Source organism: Metarhizium album (genome assembly GCF_000804445.1).
Source record: "Metarhizium album ARSEF 1941 chromosome Unknown scaffold_3, whole genome shotgun sequence".
NCBI lineage: Eukaryota > Fungi > Ascomycota > Sordariomycetes > Hypocreales > Clavicipitaceae > Metarhizium > Metarhizium album.
In genome coordinates this window covers 1,310,510-1,329,992 of record NW_024467577.1, presented here as the reverse complement: position 1 = coordinate 1,329,992, position 19,483 = coordinate 1,310,510, and the positions used below count along the sequence as shown (strand labels likewise).

Sequence of the window (19,483 nt, the reverse complement as noted above, 5' to 3'; positions counted from 1 at the left end):
TGCCGTGCCGTGACGCTGAAGATGTGCTGTGGGCGTGGGAGTGCAGATGCTAGCCCAAAACGGTTAGTGGTGGGGCTGTTGCGCCTCGAGCAAAAGCCCGTCGGCGCACCGAGCACGAGCAATCCTTCCCTCTCCGGCCGTTGCTCGTCGACTTGCCTCTCCTCTCTACACACGATCTCGACGGGCGACGACAATCACCACAGCTCAGCGCCTGCATCGCCTGCGTCGCTGCATCGTCGCATCGTCCGCATTGCCAGCATCGCCTCCTGGCCACTTCGCACGCCCAACTTGGAGTCCAATACATCCATTCCCGGCCCCGTCCAGCCCTGCTGCAGGCACCACGACTGACGCACGCACGCCACACCTTTTCGTCTGCTGCTTCGCGCTGATAGCCCGTCTCCCGTAATCGCCTATTCATCTCCGCTTCGTCGACGACTGGTGCCCGCAATGGCTTCCGACTTTCCCTACGTGAACAAGATGACCCCCGAGGGCTACGTTTTTCCGTCTCAAAGGCTGCGCCGAACTTGCGGCGCCGATAAAACCCCCTTGGTTCTGGTTGCTTGTGGTTCATGTGAGTGTTGACACGTCGTGAAACTAGCCGTGGCGGACACGGCAACAACCATCCCCTTCGTTGCTCGAGCACGAGTCTTTTGCTAATACCTGCCAATAGTCTCTCCCGTCACATTCCTCCATCTGCGCATGTTTCCCATGGCGCGCGACCATGCTCGTGGTGAAGGTGTGTCCCACACCCGACTTGTTCGAAGCCTCTGGGAGATCCTCGCCAGAGCGTGTCACTGACCAGGATGGCAACGGCAACAGGGTTCGACGTCGTTGGGGGCTATCTCTCACCGGTGTCAGACGCCTACAAGAAAAAGGGTCTTATTCCCGCGCACCACCGCATCCGGATGTGCGAGCTCGCCGCCGAGAATTCGTCTAAGTGGTTAATGGTGGACCCGTGGGAGGCTCAAAGCCCAACATACATCCCTACCGCCCGGGTGCTGGACCATTTTGACTACGAGATCAACCACGTCATGGGAGGCATCGAATGCACCGATGGCACTCGCAAACCGGCCAAGATCGTCTTACTCGCCGGCGCGGACCTGATCCAGAGTTTCGGATCCCCCATCTGGTAGGTAGTCATGCTTCCCAATCGGAGGATCTAGCGTTGTTGCGCTCGCTAACAGCTGCCGCAGGGAATCCAAAGACATAGACCACATCTTGGGCAACTTTGGCGCCTTTGTCATCGAGCGGGCCGGGACCGAGCTTGACTCGGCGCTGGCAGCGTTGAAGCAATGGGAGAAAAACATACACATTATTCGGCAGGTCCGTCTGCCTGGCTGCGTTGCATCATTTTTTTTTTTTTTTGTAAATTCATCTTGCCACGGCTAATACTTGACCGCAGGTTGTATCAAACGACATTAGCTCCACCAAGGTCCGATTACTTTTACGTCGGTCCATGTCTATTGATTACTTGTTGGTCGCCACCGCTGAAGCCAGACCGGAATCTGTACTGATTGTTCTTTGCCCAGAATTCCCGACGACGTCATCAATTACATATACGAGCATAATTTATACCGCGAGGTGGACCTCGCCAATCCCAGCAATGGGAAGAATGAGGCCCCCGCGGGAACTTGTACCAGCTGACGGGAGATGTTGTCAGAGGGCTTCTCGCGAGACATGTTTGCGATTTACACTGCACGACAAGTCTGATATGGAATGGGTCATTAAATGGTGTACATTCAACAATTGCCCGTGGCTTTCCACGTCGGTCGAGGCGTCTTGGGAACATTAATCAACGAGGTGTCAGTTTCTCGGGACAGGGCGAGAACGTCTTTGTTTTGCGTCATCTTTTGTCATTTCCGTGTTTTTTTACATGTACGCAGACGCAGCGAAGCAGTGGTTGGGTGACAGAAGAGGCCGGTCTACGCGGTGGCGTAGTGTTCATAAAGGGCATCAACAAGAGGGTTGAAGCCGAGAAACATGACGAGGAGGACCTCGTCCAAGATTATGAGGTAACCATGCGTCATCTGCAGGCGTTTGTCACCAGGAAGTCGAGTTGGTATAGAGCTCAGGGATGGGGTCTCTTGGGACTGATGACATGACAGGCCACAACTAGGCAGAGGATTGCCATGATGCGATGAACATGTGCTGCAAACACTCGCCGTGGAGAATGGTGCAGATGCGTTTCAGAGTGGTCATAGCCAGGCACGATGAATGAGGTTTGCCTGACAATTCCGCGCACGCAAAGGAGGCCGCAACTGTCCTGCCGTCGATGAGCTGGCACCACCACCAGCCACTACAAGAAGCGCATTTTGATCGCAGCCGGAACCTGGGGGGCTGGACACCAAATCGGCCAGAGCGGTCAGGGCAGGAGATGTTAGAGTTTGGAACGACTACAGGAATGCCACGAGGTTCGCAGCAAAGCCTGCCCAGTGCAGTAGAACAAAGAGACGAGATGAGAACTGCCACTAGCCGTCTATTGTTATTCAAACGCAGCGTGGATATAGACGCTACAGCCAGAGAAAGCAGCAGCAAGGTCTACGGAAAGGCAGCAGTACAGAGATTTGGTGGAAGATGGTGCACTCATCCTCGGCAGCTCAGCTACTTGCCCACAGCTACGTAGTACACAAAGCCTGTTTCGGCAGACCTGCGCCGTACTCGGTGGCGATTTGACAGGTCTGTAGGCCGTCTTCCGTCTGCTAACTCTTTGTCGAGTTGTCCCTGTCCCGTCTCGTTGAGGAATTCTTGGCCCCGATGGCAATACATGTCTGTACTTTTGCGCGGGATATCGCGCGCCCTACTGATTGTTGGCTGAGTGCTTTTCAGGATGGGAAGTCCTGACATGTTTTAGAAGAGCTGCTGAAAGCTGGAATGGTTGTAGCGTGAGGATACTTTCAGGGTAGTCGTGTTCTTAAATGTGTAAACCTGGCTTCTTCAAGCAGCTGTCTGTGGTAGCGGTACTTGGCGCGCCGCTATTAGGCATGGCACTGTAGTTGCGTGCCTCTCTGGTGAGCCTAGCTAGCGTCTTCCCGCGATCTTTACTAGATTTATAGTTGTAGTTGTGGTCATACAGTAGTGGGACTACCAGGTCAAGGGATGCAGATGCAGCGGTTTCCCGGCGAGAAAAGCCACGCAGCCAGCGCCGTGCCCTGCGTGTGCTCCATGGCGCGAGGCCGCGTGCCCTTCAAGAACAGGCTCCTGCACGAGAAGCACGGGCCTGTTGTCCGCGTGGCCCCCGACGAGCTGAGCTTCAACGCGGCGCGGGCGTGGGAGGACATCTACGGCTCCGAGCCGTCGGGTCACACCCGGCTGCCACGGGGTCCCAGCCATCTCGGCTCCGTCGATCCGCTCAACGGCGTGTACCCGCTGTCCGCCGGGGTCGTACGCCTTCTCCGAGAGGGCGCTGCGCGACGGCGAGGAGCAGGTCCAAGGCCATGTGGGCAGGCTCGTGAACTTGGCATTGGTATCGAGCATGTCTGTCACACGGTCAACCACCGAGATGGACCAACCAGGCAACGTGACACGACCTGATTACGAGGTCGCGATAGGAGCCTGAGCTCGCGAGCCCAAAACGGCGCACTGTACGAGGCGTCGCCGATGCCCCGGGGAATCAGGCGGGTGCTGCTCCTGTACATCCAGAGGCCTTGGGACTCAGAATCATGCGGGGACTTTTCGAGCCAAAGCTGATGACTAGCTTGAAACAGAACGAGGCCATTCCATACGTTCCGCCGTCACAGGTAGGTGGCTGCTGTTGCTGTCGTAGCACCGCCATGGCAACTTGGTACTCCCCAGCACTCGGCCTATGTTGATGCTGGAACCCGACTGCAACTCCATATGGCTGCTGGGCACGAAGCCATGCCATCGACACGACAACGTCAGGATCCTCGAGGGACGTTTTGGTTCAACCGTTGACAAGGCCCGACTTTCGCTGACCGAGGACAAAATACATGTCATCAAGGCAATTCCCGGCAACAGGTCCTGCTGCGGCCCGTATGCCGGGCAAATATCAATTCGGGCAATGGCATTCACGAGTCCCGACGCCCGTTTTACCCCTGCAAGGCAGCGACATGTCATGTTGGCTTGAAGTAGCATCTAATTCTGCCAACGTCAGAGAGTCGACTCAAACAGTGCTGCAGCCTTTTGGAGAAAAATCAATGTACATGCCGAGTCTCCAGTCATAAAGACAGCTCTGTTTTGCCCGCCATGACGTTGCCGCCCATCACAAAGCACATCAAGAGGTCATTCCGCATCTTCCGTCTTCAAAAGCATAAGTCGCCATGTCCCGAAATCTCGCGACTCGACAGCTGGACACACGTTTCTCAAATACGCGCCCGCAACTGCGCCAGCCTGTCCCAATCACCCTGCGAGAAGGGAACGTACTCGTTCGACCCGGCCGGCAGCCAGAACAACGCGTCGTCCTTGCCATCGGGGACCTTGGTGCCCAGCGCCCGCGGATCAACGCCTTCGAGCCGTAGCGACACCTTGTTATGCTTGTGATTGGCGGTGCTCATACTGCCGAGCCCTCGTCTTACTCGGATGAAGACGGGCACGGCATAAGCAGGCAGCTCCTTGCGGAGCAGCGCCGCCACGCTCGCCCAGTCGAAACTGCGCGGGTCCCCGTCCCTCAAGGCCAGAGCTGCGCAGCCCGCCCGGCCGTCGTGCGAGGGGATCTTGACGCCGTAGACGTTGGCCTCTGCTATTTGGGGATGCGTGCCCAGGACCTGGGTGACTTCTGTGGTGGACACGTTTTCTCCCTTCCATCGATATGTATCTCCTACAAGACGGCGTGAGCAAGTTGTTCAGTCGCGTACGTCCGACTAGGTGCGTACCAAGCCGGTCCATGAAATACCAATAGCCGTCCCCATCCCGGCGAAGCGCGTCGCCTGTTCGCCAATACAGGTCGCCCTTCTCGAAGACGTCTTGAAGGAGCTTTTGCCTGGTCGCCTCCTCCGAGCCAAAGTAGCCCGCCCAGTCGTCCCTCGACGTCAGCCTCGCCAGCAGTTCCCTGCCTTGCTCGTACGGTAACCGCCTGGCAAAGCCCGTCTCTGGTGATCGCCACACATCACCCGTCTCTGGGTCAACGTGTACGGGGACCAGCACTTTGTGGTATTGTCTGCGGAGAAGCCAGCCGTGGTGGCCGACGGCTCCGGAGCCAAGTCCGCTTCGAAATTGGTTCGTCATAAACACGACGCCTTCCGTGCTGCCGAAGAACTCACCAATCTCAGCGACACCGAAGCGGCTCTGCATATGCCGAGCGGTCAATCGAGCCGTGCTGTTTGCTTGCAAAGAAGAGGGCAAGGGGGTCGCCGTGGACATACCTGAAACGTTTGCCACAGCTCGGGGCTGAGTCCATTGCCCCAAGCAAGACGTATCCGGTGACTCTTGTCGTTCGGGGACGGTGGAGCGGCCAGCAGGTAGCGCACGAGCTCGCCAACTGCCCAAGTCAGCTTCTCACGGCGGCGCAAGTTGGTCATACACGACGTACCGTAGACAAAGACTGTGGCCTTGCTGTCCACACAGTCCTGCCAGAACCGAGACAGCGAGAACTTGGGCGCCAGCGCAACAGACGTTCCGGTCATCATGTCTTCCATGGCCCCTATCCCTCCGGTTCCATGGTATAAAGGAATACAATAGTAACTCTTGTCACCTCCCGGCCCAGGCTCCTGTCCATGCAGTCTCGGGTATACAGACGCCCTCATGTACAGCCGTTGAACGGCCAGGGGGGAAGCCTTTGGCATGCCGGTCGTTCCGCTCAACACGCCAACAGACATCTCGGTCAGCCACGGTCTTGTGCCCGCGCGTCCAAGGGGCTGCAGGAGTCGACATACCTGGTGTACATCAAAGCGAAGGGCAGAACCCTCCCAGTGTCCTCGAAACAAGCCGTGACGGGCCGGGTGGCTGGATTCTGGCTGATCTTGTCTTTCAAGCCGTCCGACAGCACGACGGGCTCGACGCCAGTGCTGCGGAGGTCCGCTCCAGACGCCTGGATCCGCGACACGCAGTCCGGGGCGCTGTCGTAGATCAAGACCTTTGTGCCTGAAACCTTGACGCAGTGAAGCAGCGCGCCGGATGCGAGGTTGTAGTTGATCAGCGCCGGGGCAGCCCCTATGGACAAGAGTCCCAGCCATATAAAGAGGAACTCGGGCGAGTTGTACATGTACAGGCCCACGTACTGGAAGGCCATGACGCCCAGCGATTGGAAATAGTGGCCATACTGGGACGCGCGTTGGTACGTCTCTGCCCAAGTGTAGACTCCTTGCCGGGACCAGATGCACTCATCGTTTGGTTGTCGAAGCGCAGCAGCCTCGAATAAGAAGTACACTGACGCCTTTTTCGCCCTGACTGGTGAAGCTTTAGTATTTTCAGTCCGCAACGGTCGGACGGGCATCTCTTACCAGCGGCATCAAAGTTTCTCATTCCCTGTCGGGTACGCCTCAGACACTGCCAGTCCTTGGAAATATGCAATTTGGCATCCAGGTAGGCCGTCATGGCGGTAATTCCTCCCGCGGCGGCCAAAACACCGGCTGGCACTTCGAATTGTTCGTGGGGTTAGCCAAGATGAAGTGCAGTTGGACGTTGAAACACCAAGTCATCGACAGGGTTAGGGTTTGCGTACTCGGAGACATGGTCACACCTTGGTTGCACAGCCGGGCCCGTGAATGAATGAGCGGCACAGAGGCTTTGCTGCCGTCAGTTCGTCGGCTCTTGTGCGAATTTGTAGCACAGCAGACTGAAGAGGGCCGCAAGGGAGATGGAAAGTCGGGTTTGCGTTGAGGTTACGTGGCAGTTGGAACGATGTGACTGTGGTTCCCAAGTCGGCAGAACGGACTTTTCAACCTGGTCTCGAGACGGTGTTTTCAACCCCGAGCGGCTCCGGGAGGGGGAACCCGTAGATAGCGCTGTGTCACTCGTCCCATATACTAGTAATCACCATCAGACGTAGAACGTGTGGGGAGGTGTGGCGGCCGCAGTGAAGGCGTATAAAACACGGGATACCTTGGTAGGTCTTGGCCTGCCCGAATTGCTCCGCTCCAATCATCACGACTCTCAGGCTCGCCGGGGATGCTTCCGAGTCTTGCGCCACATGAGCCTGAGCTGATCAAGCTAAGGCTCGGCATGTCGGTTGTCAAAAAGTAATCAAGTTTATAATTGATTCAAGCTTAACGTAAACGTGCCAATAGGTGCAGGTCAAAGTAGCAAGTTGCGACGGACCAAGAGTGCAAGCGCGGGAAAAGGGTTAGGGTTGCTGCAAGACTTTGCCGACCATCGGCCAGACCGAGAGGAAGAAACTTGATTGGTGGTGCCGTGCAACATCCACCCCCGCCATCGGCCGACTTCGAAAACCCCCCCACCATTGACTTGCCCCGCCAAAATTCTTTAAAGCCAATGCCAATGCGTGAGTCAACTTCGAACAACTGATCTCCAGGCAAAAACAGTCCAAAATCGTCCTCCATTCGGGAACAGCTCTCTCCTCGGCGTCCCCCTTTCTCTTCTTCATCCTCCTCGACTGCGATTTTCGACACATACGTATACCCCGACATCATGGCAGTCGCGAACGCCAGGGAGAGGTTCGATCTCATTCGGGAGAACCTCGCGGAAGTCCTCAACCCAGAAATCATTCAAGAGATTCTCGACAAGGGGGGGCACCCAAAGATTTACTGGGGTTTGTACAGTTCCTCCCATACACTCTCCAGTCTTGAGAAGAAATGCTCATGCGCCTCCTCCTTCTCCTAAACTAGGCACTGCCACCACCGGTCGCCCTCATTGTGGCTATTTCGTGCCCGCCATCAAGATCGCCCAGTTCCTCGCCGCGGGGTGCGATGTCAAGATTCTCTTCGCCGACATTCATGCAATCCTCGACAACTTGAAAGCCCCTAGGGAGCTTGTCGAGCAGCGCGTCCGCTTCTACGAGTATGTCATCACCGCTATGCTGGAAGCTATCGGCGTGTCGACCGAGAAATTGCGGTTCGTCAAGGGGAGCTCTTACCAGTTGAAGTCTGATTATGTCATGGACATGCTCAGTCTGTCAGCGTTGGTTTCAGAGCACGACGTCAAGAAGGCCGGCTCCGAGATTGTCAAGCAGACTGCCAACCCCCCTGCCAGCTGTACATTGTATCCTATTCTGCAGGTGCTGGACGAGCAGTACCTGGATGTTGACGCGCAGTTTGGCGGTATGGACCAGAGAAAACTGTTCACGGCGGCCAAGAAGTGGCTACCCAAGCTCAATTACAAGGAAGTACGTGTACACCGCCACCACCAGCCCGTGGGCCAGCCGCGCCAAGCACCTGTTGCTGACTTTATCTCGAGCGTGCACATTTGCTCAACCCCATGGTACCTGGTCTTCATGGCGGCAAGATGAGCTCGAGCGATCAAGGTGAGCACTCGACCCAGCCGCGTACGCCCAGTCCACCACGAGCTTACAAGAACACAGATAGCAAGATTGATCTTCTGGACCCCCCAGAAGTTGTCGCCAAGAAGATCCAGAAAGCCGTTGCTCTGCCACGGGTTGTTGACGAAAACGGTGTGCTTTCGTTTGTTGAGTTCGTACTGTTGCCAGCCTCTGGTCTAAAGGGTGAAAAGAGATCGTTTACGGTAGCCCGTGAGCAAGATGGCCTGGAACCTCTGGTTTACGACAATATTGCTCAGATACAGGACGACTACAGAAATGACGTGGTATGTCTAACTCTTTCGCTGCGCAAACCTCCCATGCCTACGTCACCATATACGGCTCGAGCCGCAGAACAGATGCTGACCCGAGAAACTGCAGCTTACCCCGCAAATACTGAAACCCGCGGTCGCCAAGGCTCTGAACCAGCTTCTTGCCCCCATACAGGAGGCTTTCCAGAATTCCAAGGACTGGCAGGACGCTGCTGTCAAGGCTTACCCGCCGCCAGTGAAGGAGAAGAAGGTCAGGAACAAGGGCTCACGCTACCCTGGTAAGACTTCGGGTGCTGCCGGTGATGCCGCTGTTCAGGCCGATGGGATTGTCCGTGGAGAGGTGGATAGCGTTGCGGCTGCGGCTGCAGTTGAAAAGTTGAGCGTGTGAGGGAGGTCATGTGTTGCGGAATATTAGATGCGTACTTGTAGGTACCGATTGCTTGTCAGGCCAGGCGAGCAGTGTGAAGCAGTTGCTCAATCACGCAGCTAGACCACACAGCATTAATCAAAGACGGCTTTTATGATCACGTCTTTATTGTCCGAAGTACGGAGTACGTACTGATGTGCAACCGTCTGCCGTCTCCCACCAGACCCCACTATTACCCAACCAATTTCCTTGGCAGAGTGGATCTTCCTCCACCAGATTCACGCACGTCTACGGAGTTATCCCCATCAACTCTCCATCTGCCGTCACAACACAGCATCTTCCTCCATCGCAGCGCGGGAAAGCTGTGGCATGACAAGTGCTGCGGCAGAGTGCCTGTTTTGCATCTTGATCCATCAACCAAAACCATGGCTCCCGTGGCCTCATCTCTGCAGAGAGCACAAGTTCCAGTTCGCCGGGCATTGTGCAGCGCGCCCACCGCCGTCCGATCTTTTGCCACCGTCCCCTCGCCTAGCGACTCGGCCAAAGCCCCCAAACCCAGGCGCAAGACCTACTTCAAAGATACGGATCTCGCATCCTTCTCCGACTTCATCGCCACCTCGTCCCCAGCCCAGCAGCTCTCCACGTCCGAGGCCTACTCTCTCCGGACCGCCGAGGTCGGACCAGCCGGCAAGAAGAGAACAATCACCCGACTGCCCGAGTGGCTCAAGACGCCCATTCCCGCCGGCAACGACAACTTCAAGAAGATCAAGAGTGACTTGCGAGGCCTGGGCCTCCACACAGTGTGCGAGGAGGCACGATGCCCCAACATCTCCGAGTGCTGGGGCGGTTCAGACAAGAGCGCCGCCACCGCGACCATTATGCTCATGGGCGACACGTGCACGCGAGGATGTCGCTTCTGCAGCGTCAAGACGAACAGGGCCCCTGCGCCGCTGGACCCCCACGAGCCGGAACATACTGCGGAGGCCCTCGCGCGATGGGGGCTGGGCTATGTCGTCTTGACGAGCGTCGACCGAGATGACCTGGCCGACGGGGGTGCCAGACACTTTGCCGAGACGATCCGCAAGATCAAGCAGAAGCGGTCGTCACTGCTGGTGGAGGCGCTGACGGGCGACTTCATGGGCGATCTGGACATGGTCAAGATGGTGGCCGAGAGCGGACTCGACGTTTATGCGCACAACGTCGAGACCGTGGAGGCTCTGACCCCGTACGTGCGTGACCGCAGGGCCACGTTCCGACAGAGTCTGAATGTCCTGAGGCACGTCAAGGATGTGCGTGGCGAGGAGGGCGTCATTACCAAGACCAGCATCATGCTCGGTCTCGGCGAGCAGGAGCACGAGGTTGTGGATGCTCTGAGGGGTGCGTGCGAAATCCCTTTTTTTTTTTTTTTTTACGCGCAACCACTAACAGTCCTTTGTAGAGCTCAGAAAAGCAGGCGTCGACGTCGTCACCTTTGGCCAGTACATGCGCCCCACGAAGCGCCATCTCAAGGTCGAGAAGTACATCACCCCCGACGAGTTTGAAATGTGGCGCCAGCGAGCCCTGGATATGGGTTTCCTCTACTGTGCGAGCGGGCCCCTTGTGCGCTCTTCCTACAAGGCCGGCGAGGCCTTCATCGAGAATGTCCTGCGCAAGAGAGCCGGCGAGAAGGGCATGGCGTCACCCACGGCCGAGGAGAGCATTGCCAAAACAGTGGCTATGGATGCTGAGACGCGATGATTTTGGGTAATGGGATAAATGGCGGGTGGGAATGCATCTCAGATGAGGGAGTCGGAAGAAAATGTATACATCGGCGGCAAGGGTTCGCATACGTTGCGATTTCGATGACTGCAGCCGCGTTTCGTAAAAGGGGTCGACCTGCTACACCACAAATGAATATTGGGAGCGCACGTCACAGCTAGATAGTTGCTTCTTTTCCTTACAGACACACATGGACAGACTTATTTTGATTGCCGTATAGCATGCTATATATTCCCTATTAGTTTTTAATAAGAGAATATATAGTATGCTATAGGGAAATTAATATATTTAATGAGTCTATCTGTGTGTCTCTAAGGAAAAGAAGCAGCCATCTAGCTGTGACCTGCGGTCACAGTATTTAGATGTGGTGCTGCAGGTCGACCCCTTTTATGGAACGCGGCCGCAGTCATCGATATCGCAACAGCATAGATGGCGTTTTTCTTCTTGTTGCGGGGAGTACTTGACAGTAGAGGCAGGGCATTCAACAATGAACAGTGGCCTTTCGCAAGATGAACACAAGTCTCATGCACCATGCACGTCGGTGCGTAGCGAGGTCTGAGATCAGACTAAGTAAGAGCGTGCTGCGTGAATGGCCTGTATTCCGTGAGGCTGGAGCAAATATGGCGACGCCACCAAAAAACGTTATTGCAAGGCTCGATCGGGTATCAATCCGCCTACTGTCGCCTACTTGTCTTCCCACAGTCCCCTCAGCGCAGTCAGCGCAATGAACAGCGCCTCCTCCGTCCGAATCGTCCGGCTGCCCTGCCCCGGCAGCACATTCACCCACTGGTCAAACAGCTCCTTTGTCCTGGCGCCCTGGGCGTCCATCTTTGCCAGCTCCTCGTCGTTCATGGACGCAAACTCCAGCCCGCGCGGTCCGCCAAACACAACGAGCAGGTGCTTGAAATGAAGGGGTTTCGAGGACGAGAGGGCCTTGGAGACGGGAATTCCGCGCTCCGAAGTGCCAATGCTCAAGTCGTAGCCGCCCTCGTACGGGCTCTCGGTGAAGACTGAGCTGAGAGAAGGGCATTTGCGAACAGTGTACCCCCAGTAGTAGCCGCCTTCTGTCCGGGGGACTTGGGGATTCACGCACTGGGGGTGCTTGGATTGGTCGTCGGGGAAGAGGAGCGTGAGCCGCGTCTTGGGCGGGATGTCTTCTTCGATTTCGACGGGCTCGTCGAGCCCAACCTCCACGAGGGTGCCGCTCCCTGTGCTGGTTTTTCCGGGTATGGTGACGCCCTCGCGGTAGGAGATCCATTCTTTGGGGTTGGGGTGGTGAGGCATGTCGAGGCTGGGGAGGAGCGCGGTCAGGCGGAGGTTCGGGTGTAGTGGGAAGAGGGCCTTGCGCATGAACGGCGGCGCTTCGAGGAACGAGAGGACGTGTGTGAGGAAGTGGGCTGGGTCGGTGTCGCCCGTGTACCCGGCCGTGTCTGTCTGTCGCGGACGGGGGGAGGCTGGTGAGTCGTCGAATACCACGACTTCATCGACGGAGAAGACGGCGAGGGCGCGGGCGATTCGTCCTGGGATGGACATGCGTTGGTCTGCGGTCGCCAGGCTGGGAGCGTGTTGTTAGTGTTTTCAGCTTTCACGTGGGCAGAGTATCGGGGAAACTGGCTGGCTTACTTGGTCAGGATGCTGGTCGGGATGGCGACGGATATCGTCCAATCTCTGCCGCCTGGGGTGGGAGTGAAGCTGGCGGAGGGCTTGAATGAAGTTCTATCCTGGTGGCCATTGTGGGCCGTCTTGCGCTTCTAGTTGTCCGGTCAGGTTTCAGTGCCGTTTGCGCATTGATGATGTGCACTTACTTTATTTTTTCGCTCGTGAAAGGACATGTCGGCTTATTTTTTCTAAAGCCGTGGTTGCTGTGGAAGCTGAGATCCCCGGTCGGTGAGGGTGAATTTTGGAAAAGTCGAGACAGCTCAATAGGTCCGGCAGAAAACAGCCAACTACGGGCCACCGCCTGCCGATCCTGGCTTCACGCCACCTGTTGGTTGGTCACCCTGGTTCTGGAGAGGGCATCACGTTATCCATTTCTCCATCCTCCATCTCGTCCTTCATCTCACCGCAGGCTTTACATACTCACTCACTGTGAACATCATGAGTGGTCTTGTTGAAATCAAGTCTCCTTCCGAGTGGAAGACTCTGCTCTCCAGCACCTCCGTAGTCGTCGCCGACTGTACGACTCCCGCCCCGCCCGTTCCTCTGCGGCGTAGGGTCTATCCGAAGGGCTAACTAATTCATGATAGTCTACGCCGACTGGTGCGGGCCGTGCAAAATGATCGCACCTCACTTTCAGCGCCTCGCAAGCCAGCACTCTTCCCCCAAGAAGGTTGCCTTTGCCAAAGTCAACGTCGACTCTCAACCCGAAGTCGCCAAGGAGAACCGCGTGTCTGCTATGCCCACCTTCAAAGTCTTCCACAACGGCAACTGCATCGAGACCATCCAAGGGGCCAACCCAGCCGCTCTCTCAGAGGCCATTGCCAAGGCAGTTCAGCTCGCCGGCGGCGGTAAATCTGCCGATGGGCTATTCAAGACTCCCGGTCGGACTCTGGGGGGAGGCGCACGTTCCGCGGCGTCGGCGGGCGGCTTCAACTACAGCAGCCTGTTGAACGCCTTGATCGCCTTCGTTGGCCTGTACCTGGTGTCTCTGTTTTCGGCACGTAACCAAAAGGAGGACTAGTCGTAAAAGGCAGTGAAGTTGCTGACTAGGGGTGTTATATAGTTCGACGCGCAAAGGGCTGCTGAGCAGTCCCGGTTCAACATTCATAAAGCGCCGGAGAGACCTGCCCCTCCGCGCGCGTCGCCAGGAGCTTCCGGGGCCGGGGCTGGATCGGGTGCGAGAGCTCCGGGGGGTACGGCCCATCCGCAGCAGAGGGCCACGTTTAAGACGTTGGCTGATCTGTGATTGAGGCGGACAAGCGTGAGCGGTTCTAGTTTTTGACAAGGCGTTTGGGGATATGATGGTACTTCTCCATGCACTCAGAATGCGAAAGAAATGGCTATGGGACAGACCCGATGTGAAAACTAAGTGCTGCTTCAACTTCCAGGCTATTTCGTTGAAGCAGGTGAATAACCACAACGGGATGAAAGAATATCTGACCATGCAAGTTGTGTCGTCGTCGCGGGCTAAACTTTTATATACTTTACTTTCTCCGTGTATATTTGGGGATAGGTAAAATATATCTTATCAGGTCCTCTATTGGATTCAACAACAACGCCTCGCAGGCGAGTGCACCAACCTGGAGCCGCAGCTCGCTATCAAACTCGAAATACAACAGCCTTGTAGCACTCCATACGTAGTCCCTGGCAAGGCTCAATTTCTCAAACTCCAACAATTCCAAATCGTTTTTCTGCAATTGGCAGTATCTTGCTATGAAACTACGTTTCGCAACCGTTTGAACTACGTACCCAATCATGCGACCAGCATTACAAAGTATCGCGATCACGTGATGACGCGATGAATGAAAAATCCCCAAGCTTCATCCCTACGCGCCTCTCTCCCGCAGTATAGCATGCTACAAAAAATGCTGTCATACCGAGGCATTCGACATGCACACACTAAATGTGTCCATGTCACGTCGCTGTCTTTAAGAAATCCCTCTTCAAATGCATCATTCGTCCTGTCGTCAAGGGGCTCGGTTTCAAATGTCCATGGCAGCTGCGCCTTTTGCAAAGCTCCCGCCGGGCGAAATTTTTCTGTCTCCAGATTGCTGCGAGAAACGCAATCGACAAGACCTGAAACAATAGCCGGGGTAGATATCGAACAGGTAGTGCGGGATGCAAAGCAACGGTTTCGTGACACATTACCGCCAGGCTACCTCAACGACAAAGAGTACGCGCTGTACGAACGACTCTATGGACCGCCCCTGCGAGAAACTGGGCCAGAAGACGTCGGAATCGATACTCATGCGGACATGGGGCACGTCTCTCCACGGCCGGACGACAAGGGCACCCTACTACGACAGCTTGACTGTGGCAAGTTTGAAGAGGTGACCTACAAAATCGACCAACGAATACAGCACATAGAGGAGTCGCATGACGCGGATGCGGAATATCCTTGCACTCCAGGAAGCGAAACGGTTGAAAAGCGTCCTGGGTATGTGGATGTTATCGCTCGAAGCCAGAGGGAACATGATGCTCTGAAGAGACTGGCTGAAGACTTCGAGGCCGCTCAGAACAGCAGAGTCCTGAAAGAGGATGAGGGCGCGGGAACAGAGCAAGAGCATATGGAGCAGGGCGAGAGCTCTTCCTGGCCACCGGAAGAGGAACAAGTCTCTGGCGAGCGGGAACTGGGAGAAACTAGACGATTTCATCAATACACTCTGGAGGGCAGGTTTCACGGCAGCCCCGTTGAAATCCCCCTCCCCAGAGACGAATTTATACTGCCTATCCGGGAACTTCTCGAGAGAAGTCACTTGAAGCATGTCAAACAAGCCGCGGAGGCAGCCTTTGGCGGGCCAGGACTCCCCACCTCGCCCTCCACGCCCGAAGGACGAAAGAACGGCTTGATGGGAGGAGTTGGGCTCCCGCCTGACCAACGACAGATGTCTGAAATCGAAGCAGATGCGTTCCTCGCAGGCTATCTACCACCAGCGTACGCTTCGGTCATGTCGATTTTACGAGAAGTTCGAAGACGAGTAGGCGGTGGATGGATACAGTCCCGCCTCAAGCAGGGCCAACAAGGCTGTTTCAGCGTCTTGGATGCCGGTGCTGGCGGTGCAGGCTTAGTAGCTTGGGAGCAAGTCGTCAAGGCCGAGTGGTGCTTGCTGAAGGAGAAAGGCGAGGTCATCGGGCCGCGACCAACGGGCAGGAAGACAGTCGTTGCCGCGTCAGATCGATTAAGGCACCGCCTCAAGCACTTTTTACACGACACAACATTTCTGCCGCGGCTGCCCGACTACGAACACTCGGGCGAAATGCAAGGCGAACATCTTGACGCCGGAGCCAAGCCACAGACCCGAAAGAGCTTTGACATTATCATTGCTTCGCATTTGTTCCTCAAGGAGAAGCAGGATCACTACAGACAGGCGATTCTGAACAATCTGTGGAGTCTACTTGACAAGAATGGCGGCATTCTGATCGTCCTCGAAAAAGCCCATCCCAGGGGCTTCGAGGCGGTAGCTCACGTTCGGGACACCGTACTGAACCAGTTCCTCCTCCCAGAGTCTGGAGAGGCCAAGATTAGCGCCGAAGATCTCAACCCAGCATATCATCGGGAACTCGAGACAGGTCACATCGTCGCACCATGCTCCAACCACGGCCCATGTCCCATGTACCAGGAACCCGGGCAGAGCAAGGGCCGCAAGGATTACTGCCGCTTCAATCAACGCTTCGTACAGCCATCATTCTACAGTCAGATGCTGGGAAAGCACGCGAACAACCAGGGCGAAGTCGAGTTCAGCTACGTTGCGATCCAGCGAGGCTCGCCCAGGAGCAGCCATCTCGCGGGGCCGGAAGCCACGGCGCTGGCATTCCAAGGCTACGAAAAATCACAGGAAAGGCCTGACATGCAAACACTGCCGCGGCTTGTTCTGCCGCCGCTGAAGCGCAAAGGCCACGTCACACTGGATGTCTGCACGGCAGAAGGGAAGATTGAGCGGTGGACAGTGCCCAAGAGCTTCAGCAAGCTCGCCTACCACGATGCGAGAAAGTCGAGATGGGGAGACTTGTGGGCACTAGGGGCAAAGACAAGAGTGGCGCGCAACGTGAGGGCTGGCGTCGGCAAAGACGATGGAGGGAAGCGTGCGGCGGCGGCCGACAAAAAGAAGCGTCGCAAGGTCGAGGTTGCCATGGACAACGGGCGACTGGCGGCGACGGAGAAGCATGCGCCCAAGGACCGGCGGCCCAAGAGCAAGGCTGCCAAGCAGCGCGACCTGATGAAGGAGCTGTTTGATGCCGAGGCCAGAGAAGAGGCACAGCTGGACAGGGAGCTCGACGAGGAGGCCGAAGCAGAGCTGGAAGAGGCGGAGAGACGGGCACAACTCTGACAAAATCTCTCTGTGCAACAACCTGTACAAGAAGGCCTTGCAATAAAGGGCACTGGAAATAGATGTTGCTCCAAAGGGCAACACGTGACAAACTACCGAATGGCATGGTGGAAAATTGAGAACAAGCATCTTCGAGGACGAGAAACTGCAGATGAGACAAGGATAAGAATGAGAATGCCCATCAACGACCCCCGCCGGCCCGCACACAAGTCGTCTGCCAGAGTTCATAATCCTCAGCGCATGATTGGTCCGATGGGGCAGGGCTTCCGGGGGTAGCCCTATGGCGTCACATCAGGCGCAGATTTGGCAAGCCAAAAAAATGGGGGCATCGCGGGAGTCGGCCAAATGTGCCGACCACGGAGTAGGAGGCAAGAAACATTTCTGATGAGACGGGCAAGTCTGGTTTCAAGCTCGAAAAGTTTCCCGGGCCATCGGGCCGAAAGCTTCATGTCAAATCATCCGCGTGGTCACTTGGGAAGGGGGCAAAAGAAGAAAAACAACAAGAAAAAACGAGGCCTCAAAACATGAACACACCAGTCGCCATGGCTGGCCACAACACGATGCTCGCAGGCATCTACTGCACCGACAACATCCACCTGGTCATCGGGACGAACCCGCTCGCGGCGGCGCGGTGCGCTACATCCCTCGCCGCGGGCGCCCACCCCGTGCTCGTGGCCCCGGCCGCGGCAGAATTGCACTGCAACCTGCAGACCAAGATCGAGCAGGGCCTGGTGCGGTGGCACCAAAAGACGATTGACGAGGCGGACCTGTTCTCCCTGGGCCGGGACGAGGTCGGCCGCACCGTCGACGCCGTCTTCGTGGCCTCGGGGCCGAGAGAGCCTCTGGCGGCGCGCATCTCCGAGGCGTGCCGGCGCAACCGCATCCCCGTCAACGTCGTCGACGCGCCGCACCTCAGCACCTTCAGCCTGCTGTCGACGCACACCGACGGCCCGCTGCAGGTCGGCGTCACCACCAACGGCCGCGGCTGCAAGCTCGCCTCGCGCGTGAGGCGCGAAGTCGCCTCCTGCTTGCCCCCGGGACTGGGCGCCGCCTGCACCCGCCTGGGCGAGCTGCGGCGCCGCATCATCCAGCAAGACGCCGACCGCCATGACGACCGCCACCACGCCCTGGCCCCCGTCTCGGCCGGCGACCTCGACGACTCGCTCGGCCAGAGCGCCCTCTTCAACACCCTCGTGCCCGCGGCAAACGACGCCGACGACGACGACGACGACGCCCGCTCCCGCACCCGCCGCATGCGCTGGCTCGCCCAGATGTGCGAGTACTGGCCGCTGAAGCGCCTGGCCGCCGTCACCGACGGCGACATGGACAAGCTGCTCCTCGCCTACTCCTCGCCGCCGGTCCGTCTCCCCGAGCCCGGGCCAGCCACAAAGCGTCCCAGGGGAAGAATCATCCTGGCCGGCGCGGGACCGGGCCACCCCTCCCTGCTCACGTCGGCGACGCTCCACGCCATCCAGACGGCCGACCTCGTCCTGGCAGACAAGCTCGTGCCCTCGGGCGTGCTGGACCTGGTCCCGCGCCGCACCGCCGTCCAAATCGCCCGCAAGTTCCCCGGCAACGCCGACAAGGCCCAGCAGGAGCTCCTCGAGACGGCCCTGGCGGCCGTCGAGTCGGGCAGGACGGTCCTGCGCCTCAAGCAGGGCGACCCGTTCATATACGGCCGCGGCGGCGAGGAGGTGGCCTTCTTCCGGGCCCGCCGGCTCGGGCACAGGGTGACGGTGCTGCCGGGGGTGACGAGCGCCCTGAGCGCGCCGCTGCTCGCGGGCATCCCCCCGACGCAGCGCGGCGTCGCGGACCAGGTGCTCCTGTGCACGGGGACGGGGAGGGACGGCCGCCCGCCCCAGCCGCCCGAGTACGTGGCCGGCCGGACGGTGGTGTTTCTCATGGCGCTCCATCGCGTCGCCGGCCTGGCGGCGGAGCTGACTGGCGGCGACGGCAGCCGCGCGCCGTGGCCGCCGGGGACGCCGTGCGCCGTCGTCGAGAGGGCCAGCTGTCCCGACCAGCGCGTCATCCGCACCACGCTGCGGCACGTCGTCGAGGCCGTCGAGGCCGAGGGCAGCCGCCCGCCCGGCCTGCTTGTCGCGGGGGCCGCGTGCGAGGCGCTGTCGCCGTCGCCGTCTGCACTCGACAGCCCGCCGCCCGCGTGGGTCGTCGAGGAGGGCTTCCACGGGCTCGACCTCGACGCCGACGAGGAGCAGTGGACCGCCAGTCTGCAGGCCGCCGCTGTGGGGGGCGGTTCTTGAAACACAACACGCGCTCGGGGGCTGTTTGTTTTTTTCGTATTTCATCACCGTCGACACTGGGCGTCTTGGCCGATAGCGGGCTTGCTGCTTGCTGCGTTCATTGCATGTCATGTATGTATGTATACCTTGGGAGTCGGGACTCGGCACTCCTTGGACTTGGACTTGGAAGTTGGGCGTGACACGCACACACCTGGGCATCCGACATTCTGTGGAGAATGAATGTATCCTCGGTGCCTGGGCTATTTGAGCATTGCGTAATCGGGACCTGGCCTGGCTTGTGGCTGGTGTCAAAATGACAAGGTTGTATCCTTTGTACTGCGAAACCCTGAACGGGGACTGCTCCCCTCGCCACGGGCTCTGCACGGCTCCCAAGAGCTGTTTCTATTTCCGATGGCGTCTTGTGCCGCCGACAACATTTCAATGTACAAGTCTATGAAACCGTTTCTACAGAT

General features: G+C 57.6%; 9 protein-coding genes across 9 annotated transcripts; 7 read left to right on the top strand and 2 right to left on the bottom strand.

Moving 5' to 3' along the window:
• Positions 1-447: 447 nt before the first annotated feature.
• MAM_02167 (putative nicotinate-nucleotide adenylyltransferase) lies at positions 448-1,644 on the top strand (the record flags this gene model as incomplete). The annotated part of the gene is made up of 6 exons (XM_040820966.1): positions 448-571; positions 671-736; positions 820-1,129; positions 1,194-1,323; positions 1,403-1,473; positions 1,530-1,644. The coding sequence occupies 6 exons, from the start codon at positions 448-450 to the stop codon at positions 1,642-1,644; spliced, it is 816 nt and encodes a 271-aa protein (XP_040681309.1).
• Positions 1,645-3,162: 1,518 nt separating this feature from the next.
• Positions 3,163-3,912, top strand: MAM_02166 (uncharacterized protein; the record flags this gene model as incomplete). Its single annotated transcript, XM_040820965.1, has 3 exons — positions 3,163-3,381; positions 3,549-3,737; positions 3,793-3,912. 3 exons carry the CDS (start codon positions 3,163-3,165, stop codon positions 3,910-3,912), a joined length of 528 nt encoding a protein of 175 aa, XP_040681308.1.
• A 407-nt stretch (positions 3,913-4,319) lies between these two features.
• On the bottom strand, positions 4,320-6,489 carry MAM_02165 (isopenicillin N-CoA synthetase; the record flags this gene model as incomplete). Its single annotated transcript, XM_040820964.1, has 5 exons — positions 4,320-4,774; positions 4,830-5,241; positions 5,319-5,787; positions 5,829-6,342; positions 6,396-6,489. 5 exons carry the CDS (start codon positions 6,487-6,489, stop codon positions 4,320-4,322), a joined length of 1,944 nt encoding a protein of 647 aa, XP_040681307.1.
• Positions 6,490-7,542: 1,053 nt separating this feature from the next.
• Positions 7,543-9,046, top strand: MAM_02164 (tyrosyl-tRNA synthetase; the record flags this gene model as incomplete). The annotated part of the gene is made up of 4 exons (XM_040820963.1): positions 7,543-7,663; positions 7,740-8,236; positions 8,308-8,673; positions 8,768-9,046. 4 exons carry the CDS (start codon positions 7,543-7,545, stop codon positions 9,044-9,046), a joined length of 1,263 nt encoding a protein of 420 aa, XP_040681306.1.
• Positions 9,047-9,450: 404 nt separating this feature from the next.
• On the top strand, positions 9,451-10,762 carry MAM_02163 (lipoic acid synthetase; the record flags this gene model as incomplete). The annotated part of the gene is made up of 2 exons (XM_040820962.1): positions 9,451-10,402; positions 10,464-10,762. 2 exons carry the CDS (start codon positions 9,451-9,453, stop codon positions 10,760-10,762), a joined length of 1,251 nt encoding a protein of 416 aa, XP_040681305.1.
• Positions 10,763-11,467: 705 nt separating this feature from the next.
• Positions 11,468-12,615, bottom strand: MAM_02162 (deoxyribose-phosphate aldolase; the record flags this gene model as incomplete). The annotated part of the gene is made up of 3 exons (XM_040820961.1): positions 11,468-12,338; positions 12,407-12,534; positions 12,589-12,615. 3 exons carry the CDS (start codon positions 12,613-12,615, stop codon positions 11,468-11,470), a joined length of 1,026 nt encoding a protein of 341 aa, XP_040681304.1.
• Positions 12,616-12,880: 265 nt separating this feature from the next.
• MAM_02161 (Thioredoxin) lies at positions 12,881-13,463 on the top strand (the record flags this gene model as incomplete). The annotated part of the gene is made up of 2 exons (XM_040820960.1): positions 12,881-12,959; positions 13,030-13,463. 2 exons carry the CDS (start codon positions 12,881-12,883, stop codon positions 13,461-13,463), a joined length of 513 nt encoding a protein of 170 aa, XP_040681303.1.
• A 1,234-nt stretch (positions 13,464-14,697) lies between these two features.
• On the top strand, positions 14,698-16,770 carry MAM_02160 (Ribosomal protein Rsm22, bacterial-type; the record flags this gene model as incomplete). Its single annotated transcript, XM_040820959.1, has 1 exon — positions 14,698-16,770. One exon carries the CDS (start codon positions 14,698-14,700, stop codon positions 16,768-16,770), a length of 2,073 nt encoding a protein of 690 aa, XP_040681302.1.
• Positions 16,771-17,312: 542 nt separating this feature from the next.
• On the top strand, positions 17,313-19,031 carry MAM_02159 (uroporphyrinogen methylase; the record flags this gene model as incomplete). The annotated part of the gene is made up of 1 exon (XM_040820958.1): positions 17,313-19,031. The coding sequence occupies one exon, from the start codon at positions 17,313-17,315 to the stop codon at positions 19,029-19,031; it is 1,719 nt and encodes a 572-aa protein (XP_040681301.1).
• Positions 19,032-19,483: the final 452 nt, after the last annotated feature.